This window comes from Ambystoma mexicanum, chromosome 6p (genome assembly GCF_040938575.1).
Source record: "Ambystoma mexicanum isolate Mex_15411 chromosome 6p, UKY_AmexF1_1, whole genome shotgun sequence".
NCBI classification, from domain to species: domain Eukaryota; kingdom Metazoa; phylum Chordata; class Amphibia; order Caudata; family Ambystomatidae; genus Ambystoma; species Ambystoma mexicanum.
Window position 1 is genome coordinate 1,162,493,361 of NC_090935.1, and position 21,813 is coordinate 1,162,515,173.

Here is a 21,813-nt window from a genome sequence, read left to right on the forward strand (position 1 = left end):
GACCCATGAAGTGGGAAGGGAAAACTGTGTCACAGCAAGAATAAACAGAATTGTGGATCTGCAAGATAAGGTTGTCTGGCCTGGAATCAAGACTGAAGCAGCCATGGTCAGCTATCTATTCTGGAAATGAGCGAATGAGCGGAGCATGAATCTTCCCTTGTTAAGGTGCAAAGAAAGAACACCAATAGTGACAAGTTTAATTCATTTAGAGCATTTTAAACCTACAGGACCAAATTGTGGTCTCCTGTCACGTGGGCCAAGGATGAAAATAGAGTTTGAACTTGGAGTCCCAGACACGATAGTGAGTCCTCTTACTCCTGTGCATTCTCAAAGACAAGGAGCCTCATTATGAGTATGCCGGTCCGGTAACAATGGTACCGGTAAGCTAACGGCACCATTGCTACCGGACCGGCATACTCCGAGTTCTGTGAGCGGGTGCCTTTCCGCCCGCCAGGTTTGACCTGGCGGGCGGAACGGCATCCGCTCGGAGACCTTGACGGATGCACCAGCACTGTTGCACACAGTGCTGGTGCATCCATCCTCCCCATTCCCATTGAGTCCAATGGGACTTGAATGGGGAGTTTATTTTTCCGGCACCTGGCCATAGGGACCGCCAGGGCTGTAATGCCCTAGTGATTCCCTGTTGCCAGGTGCCAGAAAATAAACATGAGTCTGGCGGCAGCCTGCTGTTTTTAGCGGCACGGCTACCACAGGAGTCATAATGAGCCCCAAGGATTTTTTACAAGGCCAAGTACAAAGACAGTCTCCATGGCAGAAGGCATAGGTGATGAGAGATTCTGGGCTAATTGGGCAGGGAGGTAGTGTCATGCCCCATCTCCTTGAACCTGAGTCTGTGCTTACGTGCTGCTAAATGAACCGAAAGTTCCAGACATGGCACAAGCGTGCCAACTAATTATATTAGTCCATATAACGAAGGACCTTATAGTTTGAAGACCAATGAGAAACTGTGTAGCTAATGTTTCTGAAGATGACATGTGCTAGAGGTAGGCAGATGTTGTCCACCTGATAGTGGACAGCCATTCACAACCTTAGCACCTATAGAAAAGTATACTTAGATGTTTCCCTTAGCCAATCCCGACCCTTTATAGGTTGTTCACTATTGCCACGTAGTATGACATCACCTCTGATGTATTTTTGGTATAAAGACTACGTTTCGGGTAAAGATCACTGAGAGACTGAGCGTCCGTCTGTTGATGTTCGTTGTAACCTTCCTGTTTTAGATCATTGTTAATAAAACAGCACATTGCCATCTTCCTGAGTTGGTTCTGTTATTTGTTTGGACTCGTAATTATTCTGTTTGATCCCATCCATTACATATGCATGTTCCTAAAGGGCCATAAGCTCAAGACATTCTATAAATATTATTCTACTTCCAAATCCAGGGTGAAATTGTCATCTGGAGAGACCAATTGTTCTGAAAACTTTCACAGTCAAGAACATAGTCCATATGCTGATTAGCATGCAAGATAAGTCATTTGAAGTCTACAGTGCTCAGTTGCCTTACACAATGCTTTCAATTCATCGAACTGCATTTGGATTTTTTACACATGTGTAAACTGATGCTTCTATTCACCCTGCAAACTGCTGTTTATCAGCCAGGGCCTGGAGAACTGCAAAACAGCCACTACTGCAGTGCATACAGAGCAATGACCTGAGTGCCAGTGACATCACCACCTTCATTATCCTAGATGGGGGACAGAGAACGAAGTCCTATGGGTCACACCTATCTCTCCCTGCCTTTATATTTATATATTTTATTTTAACATTTATTTCTCAGGTTAGAGTTGGGTCAGCATATTATCATATACTATTGGGCACTGACAACATGGAAACCTATTTTAGATGGCAACACTAGCATATCATGTTAGGTACTAGCAGCAGTAAATGCTTGTATATATGTTTGGGCATCGGCAGAATGCAAAACATTTTTTACAGGGCAATGCCGCCATGAATGAACAATTAATAGGCAATGGCAGTATGAATACCTGTTTTAAAGTGCCATTGCAGGTATCTACTGTTGGCAAGTAAGCACTTAGATGACCAGTTCCCAGTTCAAATAGGGTATGTCTAACAATATTTTGTATCCCCCAAAGGACAGAATATCCCACATACAATTTATAAAAGCCGCAGACAACCAACCTACAACTTATGTACAACAAATACTAAGCTAATTGTTGCAAGGATAACTTGGGCGAATACGCCGAGGTACAGGGCAACTACATGAGGAGGAGCTGCAGATCCACGGTGGATTAGAGCAGTTGCTCCAGTGGGTGAAGGGGTTGAGGCAACACGAGCCTGCAGTGCAGATGAAGCACCAGTCCCTGTTTGTTGCAAGAAAACGTGATTAAATTGCATTGAAAAGAGGGGGTTTGCGTATGTATTCTGTTAATGTACACACTATAAGAGAAGACGGAACCTGACGAAGATGGCTTAAAAAGTGCATGCCATTGAAACCGGTCGACCTTTTCTACTGAAAAATGGGCTGAAGTGTACCACCCTTCCGTTTTCTTACCTCTGTGAGCACAAGCCCAGATATCAGACTATGTCTTCGTGGTGATTGTGCTTAGAAATGTGCATTAGGCACTGATTTTAAAAGAGGGTGCCATGATCCACAAAGAATAAAAGAAAGACCTGAGACATGGCACACATTTTTAACGATTGTTGAATATCACCTGGTTGTGTGATTGAATTAATGGCAGGCATATCGAAAGAATAGTTAGAACTCCGTGTTCAGTTGTTACATATGCAATGAGACAAGAGAAACTCGAAGATATAGGGGACTTTTTTCTTGTTCTGTCTGTTCATAGATAGGCTGCCCACCACTGATTCCTAGAATCAGGGGTTGTGGCTCAACGATGCAGCTCCCCCATACCTGGTGAATAGAATAAATAGAAAAACATCCACGTAACCATCTAGAGCCATGAACTCCCACTGTCTAGAGATACCACGGTTAAAGCTTACTAAAGTTGGAGGTAGCAGCTTTCCATTCAAAGGCGCTCAATACTGCAATGCCCTCCCCCTGAATCTCAGAATGAACTAATCCTACACCAGCTTTAGAAGTAAGTCACTAATCTAGCTGAGGTCTAAAGACAGATAACGTCCTCTGACCTACCTACCTACCTCTTCTATACTGAAAACCACTGTCAGTCTACTGTTCTCTTTTATACCTGCACCTGTATATACCCTTACCCTCGCATTACTTGTTATTATTTCGTAATTTTCATGTCCTGTATTGTACCTATTCCATGTTGTAACCAAGCTTAAAGTATTCTTTCTTGCTGCGCCCAGCTACCTATGGGTTTGGTGCACATTACTAAATAAACAAACAAACAAATAAGAGGGAGATCTAGTTTTATGTTCTGTCTCTATTTTTTGGCCTCTATACCAGCCCAAGTCTCATTGCAACTAGTCTACGTTGGTTGTCTATGGCCTTTATAAATTGTATATGGGATACGTTGTCATTTGGGTGATACAGTCTATGGTTGGCCAGCCATGGACAGCTTGAAAACATGCTTTACAAGTTAATAATTGCCTATATTACTGAACAATGGCAGCATGAAAATACATTTAACAGGGCAATGCTGGCATTCGTTGTTGAGAAATGGCAGCATGAAAACATGTTTTACAGCAGCAAAGCTGGCTTACTGATATTGTTGGATCCTAGCAACATGGAACTATGGCAGCACTGGTATATTGTGTTATCAGACTTTGTGATCTGCTTTGGGCATAGGCCGCATGAAAATGTGTTTTAACAGTGGCAATGATGGCATATATGGTTGGCCACTGGCAGTTTGAAAACACTGACATGTAGTGCTGAGACAGATCTGCAAGCATGCCAATGTGCTGTAAAATGTTCCTGTGTACTTTTTGTGACATGGCTTTTCTGAATGTTGTATGTGTTCTGCCACAAAACTTAAATAGTATGGCTATTTTTACACAACTATTCTGAAATGTGTACGGTAAAATGGGACGTGTCAACCCATTCATTATAAAGAAATGTTCAGGGTGAGAAGCCCTCCCGAGCCACCCCAAATGTTTTATGCTCCCTTTCTTCAATTGCTGGTATAGCTAATGTACGAAAAACATTTATGCCAACCATTGGTGTTCAACTATTTCCTGGTTGTGGGGATCGAATGCCTGAGAGGTGAAAAGTTAATGAAAGAAATATGGTTTGGTTAAAAGGTGAAGAGAAGAGCACCTAAAGCAGATCCCTGGGGAACAGCAAAAAACAGAGGTTGGATAAATAGGTTCTTGTTTCAGAATGCGTTAATGCATGGTACACTAGATGAGACTAAGATCACGGAAGAGATGTGCCTAAAGGGTAGGTTGGTGTCAGCCTTTTAAGGAAGAGTTTCTGATTGTAATAAGGAATGAAATATAAGTAACATTAAACAGATTTAAAGTGAGCACAGGGGGATATTTAGAGGAACAAGTACATGGTTTGGCAATGGCTCACTGTAGCAATTATCCATGGCTAACTGGCTTGTGTTTTATTTGTACCCTCACACAAGTAGCACAGGCCACACTTTTAGCCTCACATAGTGGACCACAGCTACACACAAAGCCTCGTCTGCAATGTATTGCTAAAATTACCACACAGCTATTTGTTATTTTGGAATGTTTGCAATTATTCTGTCATTTTGACTGCCATGTATTCTAGGCCTCGACTACGGTCTACCAGCAACCCAGTTAGGCCCAGCAAAGCACTACCGATTGGTTTCTCAGCACTGTGAGACCCCACCAGAGGTCAAATTTAACTTTACAAATAACAAGTAAAAAACAGAACATGAAAATCGCTTTTGCAGACCAAGAAATAGAGTGGAAACAGTCCTAGATATCTTAAAGGGATATAGGGAAAGGGCTATGAGGGAGGGCGAAGAGTGAAACGCTCCCTGGAAAAATTGACAAAAAGGACCGATATTGAGGTGATATAAGTTGCACATTTCCGGATCATCAATGCAAAGTATGTCACACATTCGGAAATGGTGTAAACAGCAGTCAATTTAGTGTAGAGAAAGTCATTGAGCAATAGACGACTGAAGACCATTCAATGATTGAAAATGCATGAGTCTATTTCAAAGCAGATGAGAAAATCTAGGGTGCAGGCATATGAAGAGACAAATCAGGGAGGTGATTTTCTTTCCGTCATACACAGGGCAAAGTGCGATTGTGTGAGATCTTGCAAGTCCAACAGGATTGAGTAGGCTCAGATAGATCTAAAGATTTTTGGCGACCGTGTAGAAGGAATAGCTGAGAGAATGGGTGATAAAAGAATGGCAGAAGGACCACCAAGACTGAGTGGAGAACAGGTCAGCAGAATCAAAGATGGCACTCAAAGGTCCTGGTGGCGAAATAGAGTCATCAGATGAATTGGTGCAGAGGGAAGAGAGGAAGTAAGTAGCAGGATCTAAGATTGATTGCAAAAAATGTTCAATGCAGTGTTGCGCTGTATTTGAAGGGAAGATACTACTGGGATTCAAGAAAGACAATACTGGATGCAAGATAAACCCACAAACATCAGTAATGGGAATTGGCAATAAATGAGTGTTTCAAGAAGCAGCATATGTGGCATGAAATAACACACTAGCAGAATAACATTGATAAATATATTGGTGATCTCTGATGGAACCTGTTAGCATGTGGGTGTGGTGCACTGGTGCATTATAATTCACTAACAAATATATGAAACTAAATGGAGGTATTGTTATTTACAAAAAAGCCAAATGAAAGTAAGAACAGAGAGAATAGAAGTGCCAAAATACACTACATACTTCTTTGTGGGGTTCAGACTGAGCCTGTAATCCAACATCTGATCTTAAATCTGGAGCATACATTACTAGACATGAAGAAGTGTAGCTGAGGATCCATAAAGGCTGAAAGAGGTCTGTGTATCATCCTCGTTGATTTGAAAGATGTTGGTATGTGGTTTGATGAGCTACGGAAGGGAATTTTAGATAGACATTGAATAGCCAAGGGGAATGATTTTTATTTATTTGCATTTTTAAAGCACTCACACAGCCTGTGGGCATCGAGGCGCTGTAACAGGAATTGTTTGTTTTTTAGTTGCGTAATTGTTTTTTTTATGTCTTAGTTGTGTATTTATAACGCGCTTAAACACCCCGCGGTTTCTAAGCGTGGACCAGGGGATCGAACCTGTGTTGCTTTGTGTCGTCTTGCTTCCAAGGCGCACACGTTGCTGCTGAGCTATCCTCCCGGGACGGGATGATGGTGCGCTGGAGGACCCCCAAAGAATTGCAAAACGCCTGTCCTGAATTGCCCTTTCAGACACAAAGTTGAAATCAGATGGAGGGTGGAACCAGAAATGCGGAAAGAAGTCTGACGGCAGCAAAGAAAGGGTGTCATTGTTAACAGTATCAAATTCTGCCAATACGCCCATGTCCTGGAAAGAGAGTTGACATCAAGCCATCTTCTCTTATGAAGGGCTATGAGGATTCTGTACCACTAGCAGGGCTAAAGCCGTATTGATTGCCATGAAGTAGTCTGTGTGCCTAACTGTAATTGAGGAATTGTCTAGTAGCCACCTATTCAATGATTTTTCCAAGATAGTGGCTATTGCCAATCAGCCGATCGTCCACTGGGTGGTCCGGGCCACCCCTGGCGTTTATGAGCACCAGTGCGGTACATATTTCTTTGAGATCATGCGGGAAGATGCCAGTTCTCAAGGGGTTATTTACCGAGGACTTTACAGAAGGTGTAAGAGTGAGAATATTATCCTTGAAAGTCTTGACCGGATAAGGATCCACCTATTTATATCAGATGTTTATATTTTCAACCAGAGAAACCAACTCAGATGGGCAGAGAGGGATGAAAGCTTCCTTCAAACAGCTGTCTCAACTGCTCTCACAAACCTAATGACACTGGCATGAACTAAAATGCCTGATGACCTAGGATTCCAGTGTCAAAAAGGACAGAAAGATAGACAGTACAGTCGTACATATGAACGGTTCAAGATATGGTCTGCCATTATGTTACTTGGTGTATAGCTGTAACTAATCTCTGAAAGATGGCAGCAGGCTTTGACAATGAAGAGGGTGCTATCTATATTAAAATTATTTCCCATGATCATCCAGTCTAGAACTGAAGATCTTCCAGAGAATCACCAAAACTGTCGACGTCTTGGCCTGCATTGTGATGCAGACATAGAGGTGATCTCATACAGGCACAAAGTTGAACGTGTGGAATTAGTTCTGGCCACTTGCCTGTGGGCAGGCTGTGACATGGCATCATGGTTTCATTGTGTCGGCCCTCCTGGGATTCACATTACTCTGGCTCCATTTCCCCTTGAAGCTTCAATTAACATTGGAACATTGCAAAGGCTTGCTTCAGGTCTTTAATGACTGGTGGCTGCCAGTCAACTAGATCCTTCAAAAAGGCATTGTAGCTTAATGGACACTTGTTGGCAACTCTCGGATGCTATATTTTTCAAGGACATATGACATCATTTGTGTGTAGTTTATTGCTGATTTACGAATTTAATATTTTTTGTCCTGCAGAGAGTGGCTGTAGAGGATCATGGCAGTGCCCCCCGCGCAGTGATTATTACAATCTGACACAGACCTCGATTCAATCACAGATACAGTTCTGTTAAGATGGCATATTTATTCTTCAGAATCATGTTGAATACAAACTAACATACTTCTGATACCCCTATGACAAAAACTGTAACAGAGTTTTGTTGAGGAGGCTCAGGGTCTCCCAACAAAACACGACCAGAGCAGAGCGCAGCAAAATGCGTATAGGGTACCCAGAAGTGTATTGGTAAGAGGAGCCGGCACTGATTGGGGCTACCGAGCCCGACGAAATCTGCTTTAAAAGTGTCAACATTGTTCCTATATTTCATCTGACCTATATGATTCATTCTCTGTCATTTCTAACAGGGAGCGAATGATTAGGACTACGTTATCTTATATTAAATGCTGAACTTTATGTAGCACTTACAGAAAAAAGACTTTCTGAGTCTAAATAGCCAGACCTACAACTGGGAGGATGGGAGGCTAGGAATGCTGTGTGCTCCGGGGTGGCACAGTGTGTCCACCGTGGCCTTGCATTATCTTCCTGATTCCATATGCTTTGGTTTCATTACTAAACCCCCACACCAGCCTTTACCAAGCATAATGTAGAACTGCATATTAGAAAGTTTGCAATTATTTGCAGCAAAAAAAATAACACTTTAAATATATTCTCACCTTTCAAGAAACTCCCCACTTCAGATTGATTGACTAATTTCAGATGCGTTGTATCATCATGCAGTGAACGTGCTGACCCTGCCTTAGGTGGCGCTGCCATAGGACTTGGCAGCCGGAGAAAGCGCAGGAACAATGTGTTCCGTGTGCTTTTCGAGCACGCACGCACGCACGGCTGATGAGCGCATAGACGCAGCGAAGGTCACGGCACGCGCGGGCCACCAGCGCCGCGCCTGCGTCTAAACAAATGTCATCTCCGGAGTGGTCACTTGATGAACTGCCAGAAGCACGCCTCTCCCCCTTTTTACGGTCTTCGCACGACACCCACGTAGATAAAATGAGTTATTGTTATAAATGTCAGGGCACTATGACCTATGAAACAGCAGCTGTGCTGATAGCAATGTTCAGATGAGCTTCTTATGTGCAGCAATGAAACATGGCAATCAGGGGAGTTGCTAGGTCTGGAAAAGACCCGGGGCTAAACTGATGTCAGAACTGTTGGGATTGGGGGCTAGCTAGTCTTTTGGCTGTAGCTCCTGAGATTCTATCCGGGGCTACAACCAAAAGATCAGGGGCTATAGCCCCCTTAGCCCCCCCCCCTAGCAACGCCCCTGATGGCAATCATTCTTGCTACCAAATCACGGGTCGTTGCATTGAAACGTAGCTCTGAGGAACATAACATAACCATGCAGAATTCACATGCATGAATAACTGCCTAACGCAAAGCAGCCTATCACTTTCCTGAGGGCTCGCACATTCTCTTTCTCTCTGAGTACACACTCCTATCCCTCAGCTAGGGACTCGGTGGCGTCTCTAGGGGATGGCCTGGGGGAGGGGCGCCCCCCGTGAAACCCTGTGCCCCCTCTTGCGACCCCCCTACCTAAGACCAGCAGTGACCATGTTCTCCAACTACTTTTGTCTGTGCAACCCCCACCCCCCTACCTTTGTCTTTGGCCCCCTAACTGTGCCCCTCCAAATTTGATTCCTGGCGACGCCACTGGCGTATCTCACTGGCTTAAAACGGACTGGAGGATGTTGCTGGTTGTATCAGCCCCGTCTTCGGTCCTTAACTCGGAGCTTTGGAGTTGTGTGGGAGGCAGGGGAATACAACAACACCGTACTTAAACGCCCACCTGTTCCGATGGATTTGTACAGCTCAGGGGCACGAGGAGGAAAGACGACACTTCCTGTGTATCCCTTACAAGGAATGGGCAAGCAATGGACACTTTTCAACAACTTTGGATATACGCCCTGAAGACAGAACTGTGTACAACTGCCCTTACATCCGACAAATGACGTTTACTGGACATAAACAACGAATACATTTCATAGTCCTTTGAAGTCAACACAAATCGCTGCTTCTTAAACCTTAAGATTGCTGCTACGATTTTTCTGCAAGGCTAATCGCATTCGCCATTACATGAGAGGACATGTATGTCAAGTCTAGTGCCGAAAAAACCTAACTTACACACCATTAGCACTAAAGAGGTAAATAGTCTTCTTAATTATTTTCTACATATGTAGTATTTTCTAAATATATATACTTTTTGAAACTAAGACTACAGTTTTGATTACGAAATGTTCATCGTGTAACTGTTCATATATTTGCAATTCATTGCTTTGTGTTGCAATGCCATGATCTATTGCAACTGCTTGGGGGCAGAGACAGTGGCATGCATGCACACCAACATGAACCAGACTATTTGACCAGGCTACTTTCCTGGTGGGAGCTTGTTTGCTAGCGGGATGGAGCAATACAAGGCAACAACATTTCCCAGAGGAGTAAATACTTAATTAAAGCCGCGAGCCAGGGGAATAGTGTTCCTTTTTTTTTATGGAAAAGCTCTAATTCAGTGTGCACAATCTTTGTGGTGAGGGCCTGCTTAGGCTTTAATTTGTTTATTTATTTGCATTTTAAAGGGCTCACACAGCCCGCGAGCATTGAGGGGCTGTTACAGGAATTGTTTGTTATTTGCGTAATTGTTTTTTGTCTTAGTTGTGTATTTATAGCCCGCTTAAATCCCCAGAGGTGTCTAAGCGCAGACCCGGGGATTGAACCTGTGTCCTGGGGATCAAACCTGTGTTGTTTCGTGTCGTCTTGCTTTCAAGGCGAACACGTTGCAGCTGAGCTATCCTTCCGGACCCCCAGTCTCTTCACATTTCTCACCATGCTTCCAGCACTCAGCAGTTTTTGAGTTTCATTTTTAAGTGCAAATTTTAAGGTTTTCTTAATCTGAAATTCATACATATGATTTTGGATAGTAAAAATAAGTACAATTAGCTAAATTTCTTGGCTAGTATATTTAATTCGTTTATTAAATTCTGCTGTCTTCATGAGAACACGACCTACTCTACTTCATTTTCAATGGACACATCTCCAGGGACTCATTTTGAGTTGACTGCAGTTGGGGTTCTTTGTTTTAAACTGTAACTTCCATTTGACCTGCCAAAAAAACTAGCCCTATTTCCGGCTACTCACATTGAGTCACGTTTATTAGGGTGATTATACTTCCCACTCTAGATTTAGGTGGCCTCCATCACTAAAGGGCTACCAGTTGGCTTCAAAATCCACAAAGCTGAGTATTTTTAGTTTACAAAAAGAAAGCGTCAGGAGTTGCTAAACGAAAAATACCACATTATTTGATAGTGGTAGAGTGTGGCCCTGCTTATTTGCAAAACATATTTAAAGAAGTCTTAAATTAGCGAGAGCGGTATGCTCATGCTGACCTTTTTACTTTATAATTAGTAGATCTTTAAAAAGAGATGGTGGTGTTGCACACATCAGTTGTACTCAAATTACTGTTTGATATTGACCCTCTTGACATGGTTGAAAGATTTTAGCAGAATCGATCGATTACACCATTTTGAAACATGTTGGATCTAGAAGGGCAGAATATCTGTATATGACCATGTGTTGGATCAATGTCCTAAGAAGGGATATCTGTATAAAGAATATACTGTACTCACTTTGACGTAAGTTGTTTTCAGTTTACCCAAAAGTTGTGCAAAAGATGTCCGCTCATGTTGGAAAAATATGCAATTATTTTATTTAATGCAAAGATGAAAAGTTGCACATTTTTACTATGTTAAAAAATTGAAATAAGCATGATCTTGTGAATTTAAAGAGTAATGAAATCGTATGTCCAATCAATGAAACGTTATGAAATGAATCCGATTAGTGTCTTTGGGTTTCCCATTTGGTCTGATGGGTTTCTTCCGGGTTGCGATTGTTAGTTGCTCATCAGCCTAGGACTTTACAGAAGGCACCAGAAGTAGGTTCTGAAACTTCCTTTTGAAATGATATGTTGTTTATAGGAATGTTATAGCAATAGCCATGCACCCTCGTGTTCTTTTTTTCAAATAGTGAAACAACACATGATCATCAGGACTGTTATAAATGTCAACAGAAATTAGAAAATTACTTCAAAGAGATTGTGGAGCATCATCTGGCACCTAATGTGTGCCCCTGTGCCACACTTGACCGCCGGCCATTGTTTGTCTCTGGGGAGGCACATCTAACGTCTCCGCGCCGGCTGTTCTGGCCAATGAGGGAAGGAGTTTGAGGTCTCCCTTTGGGGGTTGGTATGTTCTCTTGGTCATAGCAAGAGATGTGAGTCTACCTTCCCAATGTCCATCTGGGAGCAAGAGCAACATTTCTAGAGAGTGCAATATGTCACAAGAGCAACATTTCTACAGAGAGCAACATCTGGAGTGAGCAACATGTTACTTCTAGCAACATTTCTATGTCGGCGAATTTGCATGTCCACTTTCCTTCATCTTTTCCTGAAAAGAGAAAATCACTGAAAAAATGAACATCTGACCTCTACAAAGGTCAGACAATTGCACAACAAACCTGCAAAATAGTTCAATTAATGAAAGATACACCACTCAATTTCTTATTCGCTTCTTACCCAGCAAAATGGCAACGTCCATCATGCACTGTTATAGTCAGAGACATGCATAGATTATATTTGCTTTCATCGCGGCCTACTTGTGAGGAGAACTTCCCCTAAGGGACCTGCTGTTTGCAAAGCGTTCTTAAAGACTGATCATTGACATATATGTATTTTGTGGTGAAGTTAAGAAATCAGAGCCTCGATAGACGCTGTGCAAATGGTCTGCCTGATTTCCTGAAGCGGTGTTGTGGAGTCGTAAACGACAGTGATAACTCCCGCCACACCTGTGTGCGTTGCACTTCCCTTCACCAGCAAGGTGGATCCTGCGCATCGGAGCCCAGCTAAAACAAGGGAATGCCCTGCACAAACCAATTAACACTTGTTATCTCATTTTATGTTGGTTTTGAATCCCCCACTCCATAGATTAAACAAAATAACAGTTGGCCAAAAACTGAAAAAACATAAAAAGTAACAATAGAGGATCATGTAAATATTTAGTTGTACCTGGTTAGACATAGGAAAACACAATTTACTAAAGCTGTGACCTGGCTAGTGTAAGCATTTTAAGGTATATGTTGTCATTTCCAATTGCTATATTGGTAACTGCCTCCCGATTTCGAAATGGAAATCTAAAATACCTATTTACAGGAAGACTGACCATTAGTTGAAACAAGCAGTGCTGATATATTTCCGTACTCAACATCCTGAAGTAAAACATACCACAACAAGAAGCACAATACTGTTTCCACTGATATGAAGCTCAGTTCCAGACACAGAACTCACATTCCTACATGAAGTTTGTCACTTGTAATGAAACCATGTAAAATGAGACCGAAGATTGTACATCAACCATGCCTGTGGATTGCCCCTGATCGCCCAGTTTTCCGTAGAACCCAAGGGTCTGCAAACTGTGGCTCTCCAGATGTTTTTGGACCACAACTCGATGATCCTTTACCGTTGAAGATGCGGGCTAGGGCTGATGGTAGCGTGGGCCCAAAACATCTGGAGAGATAAAGGTTACAGACCCTTGCAGTAGACCAAGATGCAGTCATCCACTCACGCCCTATGCCATGTTCGTTTAGATGCATGCCACATGACATAAGCTGCAAGCAGCGGGATAAAGTATGGAGCACCAATTTAGAGAGGTGTACTACAGTGCATTTCTCAAATCCTGACAGCTCTTTTCATTGGGTGGTGCAATGGTGCAAAGAGTGTGCACGGTAAACGTTTTTTTACTTTGGGTTACAATTTGAACAGTGGGTCTTGAGCCTCTTAAGTCCATCCTACTTTCTAGATCAGGGGTCTTCAACCTTTGGCTCTCCAGATGTTTTGGACTACAACTCCCTTCAGTTCTAGCCAGCATAGTCAATGGTGAGGTATCATGGGAGCGGTAGTCTAAAACATCTGGAGAGATGCAGATTCGAGACTCCTATTCTAGATCCAAGATGCTGCGTCAGCATCAGATTTGAGAAAGTACAACCTGTACACGACCGAACTACAGAAAAGTAACAGATATAGAACAGCAAGGAGAATATGGCCAACTTGTATGAATTATGACAAAATAGTATTGTCCAGATAATTGCAGACCGATTGGTGGACTGCGTTCAAGTGAGTTGGTTCTAGACTTCGAGGGAGCAGAAGCATCTCTGACTGAATATCCTGCTATGGGAAACATTTTGGCTGGCCTTTAGGTGTACAAAGAAGGCATAGGCTGAGTGGACCAATTGCTTTCTTTGAACACCAGGTCCAGTGTACGCTTGTCTGCTTTTAATCCCTAACTCCATAGCTTGCTTGACATTCACTCTACTTGAGTTTTAACGCAGATCATCAGTTCTACCGTTCCTTTTCTGATGCAGAACGCTTTTTACTTGAGGTTGTGGGAAGAGTCCAGTTATACATTTTTCAGTGCCATGGGCCCCGGAGGTGGTGAGATGCCATTGAAGAGGATCACTGTATCACACATCTGGGGCATCGATCTTTGGTCCGCCTATCATTGCATACAATTCTAGCCATATTCCCCAAACAATGGAAAACTCCATTGCAGGTTTCCACAATACAATGCAATCAGCCCTTCCTGTAAGAAACCCCATGTTCAGCCACCCCCTCATCTCCAGCTCAAGTCTGGCTCACCCGAATGCAGCAACAATAAATGGCCACTGGCAGAAGGACAGAAAGAGGTCCACGTGCAGGAGTGAGATGTATTTCAAAGGCAAAATTAGCACACCCTTAATATAAAATAATTCCAAAACGAGCAGGGCCTCTATAAAGAGAAGTGGCACACTGCACACTGAGTGTGCCTGCTTGTGCCCACTAGTATTGCTTCATATGCTATGCGATGATAGCAAAAGTGTATACCAACAAGTACGTGCTCTGCACTTGGCCTGCGTTTTCCTTGTACACCTATTTGACCATAAAGCACTGCTATTGACGGACAGTGTATTCTATCTGGGACATGTTTTTGCATGACTTTTCTTGGTCTTCCCTTGGCTTCTGTAGTGTATACCATCTTATGTTCACCTGGCAATGTAATCCCATTATCTGCCCTAACTCGTGCCTCCCCAGATAATGAACCCTTTCCATTCAGTTTAAGGATCCAGAACACGTCTTTATGACCTTCAATGCATCAGCCTAGCTACCCGAGACTTTTAGTATCACTCCTTCTGTATGCGTTCCTTTCCATGTGGCTTATGTGGTACACATCAATGTGCAGAAAAGGTGTCTGATGCTTGGAAAAGTAAGCTGCCTTTTGTTTTCCCATTGGGCTCCAGTAGGGTTAGTGACGATGAGGGTTGTCCAACTCCAGGCCTCGAGGGTCGAAAACATGTTGAATGTTCAGGATGCCCCTCATTAATAAATATTCACGAGATAAATCTGCATACACTGGTTCTAAATGTATGCACATTTTCTCTCATGAATAATAATGAGGGATATCCTGAAAACCTGTCAGGATTCTGGCCCTTGGGGCCTGGAGTTGGGCAATCCTGGATAGACTGAGTTGCAAATTTCTTCTTGCACTTTCAAAGGGTGTATGTTCCTCTACGTTGCAAAATACTGTTGCTGCTGTCCCGGTTGCAGTTACGTGTATAATCATGCACTGTGTTTATTCAGCACAGAGGACCTTGCTATCACTTTGGGGGTAAGGGAAAAACGTGGCATTTCAAATACCTCGATTTTAAAAATATCACCTAATTATGAGTCCGGATTGAATGGGATATGTTCAGCCTTGGGTACATAGAAAGCACTGCATGGGGTTGATATGGGCATACATGGGTACATATACCCCATGAAGTGTGTTCCATGCAACTTAGGATGTAAATATTCCATGTGATCCCAAATCATAATCAGGGTTTTGACATTACCACCATGATGCCCTAAATCTTCATGGATGGCCTTCAGATTTGCAATACAGGATGTGAGAACAACATCCCATGGAAGATGTGATTAAAATAAGGTTGATTTGAAATTGAGAAAGACACTCCTTCCCTATTAACTTCACTTATAAAACAGAATATATATTTTTAGAGTGATTTTGAATAGTGCAATTGACCTGAATCGATCAATCAAAATAATTCTGGTATTTTTTCTAAAAAAAAAAAGTAAATGGAAGATATAAAGAAAGCGACTTCCACTTTTTTGTGATGCAGAGAACGCCTAATATAGGGCGAGATGTGTTGGCCACCTAAAGTGGTGTATGGGACCATTGTTTTTTTTTAATTGGTGCCAAAGAATACTGTGTTTTTGCTATCCTTAAACACATCTGTGTGTGACTGCGTTCCTTTTGTGGAGAAAACCTACTTTTTGGATTTTCTGTGGAAAAATGCTCATTTCTATTTTGGATGATGACAGGCAAGCCACCAAACTACCTGGATCAAGTAGGTTACTAAGATCAAGTAAGTTAGTGAGACGAACCTTAAAAAGAAATGTAGGTAGGTGTTTTGAAATCTTTTTCTCATTGAGCGATTAATTACACTGCTTTGAAGCTACTATAGTGTGGCTGCAGCAGCATCTCCTCTAGGAAGAGTGTTGAATGATAGCAATGGCTCTACGTTAAAATAACGGGGAAAAACGAGGCCCAAAACAATGAATTTTAGTTTTCGAATTTCGAAAATGTTTTTTCGTTTTTTTTCTCACTTTTCTTTCCTTTTTTAATGCCGGCGAGACACCCAGCAGCTGTCCCCCCACGAACCACCACTCTTTTTTTATTCCTTTGCCCAACCCTCAACTATTTATTTTGTACAAATGTACAAAAATACAGAAACATTCCATAAAAAAGTTTGGTGTTTTCAGCCTCGTTGTTTTGCCATTTGTTTTTTTCGCGTGATACCGATAGCAATATGTCTAATGTAATGGCCTCCTTTCATACAATCACGCCTTCTTTTGTGACTTTCCTTCATACTATGCAGGCCTGAATTAGGATTTGTAGACTCAGGGCGTTCTCAGTTGTGAGCATGCACGCTGGGACTAGGTAATTAGTGCTGTAAGGGCACGTAAACGCGCAGGGGTCCGACAGCAAAACAAAGATAGAGCCCTGTAAAGGAAAATTTGCCCTGGCAGGGATGACAGCACGGTGTGTGCCATCTGTCTGTCAGGCCAGCTCCTTCCTTGCCACTCAGCACGGCACACAGCCCTGCCCGGGAGCTCATGGTTGCCCCTGCCCCATGCTCTGCTCACATTTGTCAGTGGCAAAGAGGGGGCTGTCTGTGGGTTCAGAACGAGAAGTAGTCTCTTCCCCCTGACACTAACAGCCTTGCCACAATGCTCAGAATGCAGTCAGTACCCGTAGTTATTACACACTTTAGTGACTTTAGATAGGAGGCACTGAATTATTTATTGGCGGTCGGCAGGTCTAAGGTAATCCCATTTCATTTTAACTTCTACTCATATTTGATCACTAGCAAATGTTTATTTTTAAAGTAGGCATATAGTCACATATATGTTATAATTGTAATAAACACGCTGCAGCCCCATAACACTTATTTTAAAAAAAAATATTTATCTTCACTCTCAATATGGTGATTATGCCTGCCTAAATAGTTATAACTCCTTTTGTTTAGATTTTAATTAGTCAACCAATTCGTTTTTGCACAAAGAGGGCTGTACGTAGGTGTACATCATCGTTGGCTCCCCTTAATATTTTCCTGAGGTAATGAAAGTTCGCAAATATCCCCAATGATGCTTTCAGGAACTGCATGCCTTGCAATGCCAGCAATGAGCTGTGCCAAAGGCAGGAGGGAGTTCACGTAGTTGGCATGGAGGGCAGAAGGGCCTGGCATGTGTCTGCTTTCCAATTGTTTTTTTCTAGTTAGGGGATGCAGGTTGCTAGGAGATCAAAGGCAAAGAGTGTGTGCGCCAACTCATGATTGTTTGACGGTGAGGACATAGAATACGTTCCTAACAACCCACCCTATGAAATAGCCTCCTCCCTAGTTGCTATTTTTTAAACACTGGGGCTCCAGATTGAGTAATACAGTCACAACCAATCCTCTCCTTTTATTTCCCTAAACATGATGTGAGGGTTCTGGACGGGCTCTTCATAGTTTTGGGAGTGTATGTATGCATCCTAGTTTACATAGGCACTTAAGAGGTTAATTTTCGAGGGTTCTCCAGAAGCCTTTCTGAGGGCTCCAGTTTGGGCATGCCGGCTTGGCCTGTGAGAACCCCTCTGGCGAGCCATCGCACGAGGAGGCAACCAGTAGCAGCATCCTGATAACCAGGACTTGCCAAGGCCCTGCGGCTTCCCTCCGACCCCTGGGCTGAGATGTGGCGATGGAGGAAGCAGGCCGGTGCCTTTGCAGCCATTCCAGAAAGCCCTGACCAAGCAGATGTGGAATCACAATGTGCAGCGAGATCTACAGCATGCTATGGTTACCTGTACCCACATCAGGGCATGTTCCCTTAAGATTTTAAATGGATGCCCCCAATGAATATCTGCATTACTTTTGGCATTCATACATTCCGGCCCTTCGTCATATTTGTAAGTGTGTTGAATTGCGTTATACCCATGGCTGATGCCTCATTTCTCCTGAAGAGGAGAAGCAGGGTGACTTTAGGGAGATACTGTGTTATACAGCAGACACCAATCTGAGATGTAGACTTCAAAGTTCCCTCCATACCTCTGAGGGTGGAAACATCTCACTAGTTTCTAGTGTATTGGATTGTACTGTTTATTTGTATAGCGCAACTAACCCAGAATGTATGAAATTGCATTTTTAGTGGGGGTGCAGCATGAATGTGCACTGGAGAACAATTAGAAATGACAAGGGCTGTGACCATGTGTTCCCTGCCTGTGTATTGAAAGAGGCAGTGCCAAGTCTTGCTGGTAGGTGATGCAAAGCCCAGAAATATGTTACTCCTGCACATTTACCCTCATACCAGATATCCCAGGACAATGGTACACTAGTATTTAAAAAAAAAGATTTTCTTTCCCATTTCCACTCTATCTGCGCCGGCTCTATGTACTACCCTAGCTCACATCAGCACCGGATTATGTATGTGCCATATAATGCTGGCTACTTCTTTTGTAAGGCAACTGACCCAAGACTGCCCATCTCCCTGTTTGTTACTATGTAAGTGTTTCTGGGCGAAGCATTTGTCTTCCTAAAAGATTACAAATGAATACAAAATACAGGCAAATGCGTGTTTTATGTCCCTTTCCTATCCTATTCATTGGCCTTTAACCCAGGGTGTGCAATCTTCTTGATCTTTTTAGAATTGTGTGGAAGATCTCTGCATTCCCAGAAGTGCAAGCAGCAGAAAATGCATTAATTACATTCTTCTAGTGCCATTTAAATGCATTCAGCAAGCCTGTTTATCAGGCATTGCTTCATACTCGAAAGCATTGAAAAAAGAGGTTACACTGCAATCTGCGAATGCAAAGAATCAAGCAGACATTTCAAACCCATAGCTCGTGCCAAAGAAGGGAATGCTTGTAAATGCCCTGTCATGCCAACAGCTGTGTCCCAATGCCCAATGGCGTGTCCTGCTCTCAATCATCACTTTCTGTTCCGTCTCTAGGTCCTTCTCCCCTGAGCCATTTATCGGGATCATGTACATGACCTTGCAGGATAGTGCTAATTGAAAAGTAGGTACCTTCGTGGAGGGATACAGAATCATAAAGGGCGTGCTTACGGTCTATCTGGTCAGCAAACACCTCCCCATAGATCATCCAGTAGGGCATGTAGAAGATGTTCTTGGCCAGCTTCCAGGAAGGCTCCTCGTTGGGGAAGAGAATCGACTGCCTGGCGACTCCGAAGCTCATCAAAATGACCAACATGATTATCACAAAATACATCATGTCTATCATCTGGAGGGAAAGGGAACAAGCAGAGGCATGTCAGAGTGTCATTTCAAAGAATGATAAAGTCTAAGAACAAAGTACATGTCTATCATTTGGAGGAAAAAGGCACAGGCAGGAGCATGCCAGAGTGTCATTTCAAAGAATAATAAAGTCTAAGAACAAAGTACATCATGTCTATAATCTATAGGAAACGGGAACAGGCAGAGGCAGGCCAGCGTGTCATTTCAAAGAATGATAAAGTCTAAGAACAAAGTACATGTCTATCATTTGGAGGAAAAAGGCACAGGCAGGAGCATGCCAGAGTGTCATTTCAAAGAATAATAAAGTCTAAGAACAAAGTACATCATGTCTATAATCTATAGGAAACGGGAACAGGCAGAGGCAGGCCAGCGTGTCATTTCAAAGAATGATAAAGTCTAAGAACAAAGTACATGTCTATCATTTGGAGGAAAAGGGAACAGGCAGAGGCAGGCCAGCGTGTCATTTCAAAGAATGATAAAGTCTAAGAACAAAGTACATGTCTATCATTTGGAGGAAAAGGGAACAGGCAGAGGCAGGCCAGCGTGTCATTTCAAAGAATGATAAAGTCTAAGAACAAAGTACATGTCTATCATTTGGAGGAAAAGGGAACAGGCAGAGGCAGGCCAGAGTGCCACTTCAAAGAATGATAAAGTCTAAGAACAAAGTACATTATGTCTATCATCTGGAGGAAAAGGGAACAAGCAGAGGCATGTCAGAGTATCATATCAAAGAATGATAACGTCTAAGAATCTGTTGACATAGTGTTTCACACAGTATTAAGATTCAATGGCATATTTCAGAACCTAAAACAAAAAGAACTTTGTGAGAGATAAATGACTTACCAGGAAAAAAATCACAGCCACTTTTTGTACACCAAGGAGAGGGAATGCAAATGCTCTCGGTTGAAAGTGCCACAGGGGAAGGAAAACGTTGCTTACCTGCAATCCTGTTCTCCAGCATTGGTTGCACAGGCTGTTGAATATTCCCTGATGTGAGGCTGGGAATCCTCAGTTGCAATAAAGAAGTTTCCATGAAAGCAAGATATTGCACTCACTTTAGTGTTCTATTAGACTCATTTTGGGTAATTTACCCGTAAGCCAATTGGCAGTGCCTCCCTTATCTCCACTCCTGGAGGCCATCTTCAGATTGTGTTAATGCACAGAACAGTGTAAAGATGAGCCTCCTGCAGAGAAGGTGGGAGGTTCGCATGGGAATCTTTGAAAGATACCGATGCTGAAGAACAGGATTTACAGGGAAGTAATGTATTCCTTCTCCAGCATTGGATCTTTTATAGATTCACATGCTATTGAATAAATTGCAAAGCAGTACATTTACACATGAACAGATAGGGAGGGTGAAGTGCATCTCACCTCAGGAGAACAGATGTCAAAACACGGCCTATCCCACCCTGGACTCCTCTGTTGAGCTCTATTCGATACAGCAAATGTGATAAAGGTATGCAGAGACTGCCGTGTCGCCGCCCTGCAAATGTCCAGCCGTGTCACTCCAGCCAAGAGAACTGTGATAGAGGACATAGCACTTGTATAATGCACTCTAGGGCGCTCAGGCAGCAGCAGCTTGGCTTGATTATGGCAAAAGGCAAAGCACACGGACAGCCATCTGGAGATGGAGGCTTTAGAGAAGCCCTTTCCGGTAGCAGTGGGTCTACAAGTAATGAACAGCTTTGAAGATTTTTTAAAAGACCTGGGGTGGCCTATATAGTATTTGAGTGCTCTAATAATGTTCAAGGTATGGCGGGACCGTGCAATGGGGGTTGTAGAGACACTAAAATAAAAAGGGAACACCAATGGCTCGTTCAGGTGTAACAATGCTGAACTTTAGGCATGAGCTTTAAGTTGATGCGGAGCAGGACATTGTCTTTGAGGAAGGTAAGGTAAAGAGGCTGCATAGATAATGCTTTGATTTCACTCACTATCTCCACAGTGTATGGCGACCAGAAAAGCAATCTTACAGGAGACACATGTCATATCTGTCTTGTAGATAGGCTCAATTAGGGTTTGCAGTACCCTGGTGAGTTCTCAAGAAGGAGCCGATTTGTGCACCAGAGGAAAAGTCTTAAAGAACACTTTCATAAATCCTTTGATGAGTCTGTGCGATAATAATGATAGTATCGGTGGCGTATGTGTGTAGTGAGAAATAGCAGCCAAAAGCACCTGGATGGATGAAAAAGTGAGACCACTCTTCGCTAGGGATAACACGTATGGAAGGACTTGCTGAGGAAGGAAAGAGAGGGGATCAACATTATTGGTAGCACACCAGATTGTTAACCTCTTCCAACTTTTGGTTTAGCAAGAGATGGTGGATGGGTATCGTGCCCTAGATAACAAGTACCTTAAATCCGGAGGTATGTTTT

General features: G+C 42.9%; 1 protein-coding gene across 7 annotated transcripts in view; it reads right to left on the reverse strand.

The window, feature by feature from the left end:
* TRPM3 (transient receptor potential cation channel subfamily M member 3) overlaps nucleotides 1-21,813 on the reverse strand; it is a 1,922,641-nt gene that overhangs the window by 85,594 nt on the left and 1,815,234 nt on the right. For all 7 annotated transcript variants that reach the window (XM_069625801.1, XM_069625800.1, XM_069625799.1 and 4 more), the window contains one exon: nucleotides 19,250-19,424. In XM_069625801.1, the coding sequence (XP_069481902.1) occupies nucleotides 19,250-19,424 (175 nt within the window). The remainder of the gene's footprint in view (nucleotides 1-19,249; nucleotides 19,425-21,813) is intronic.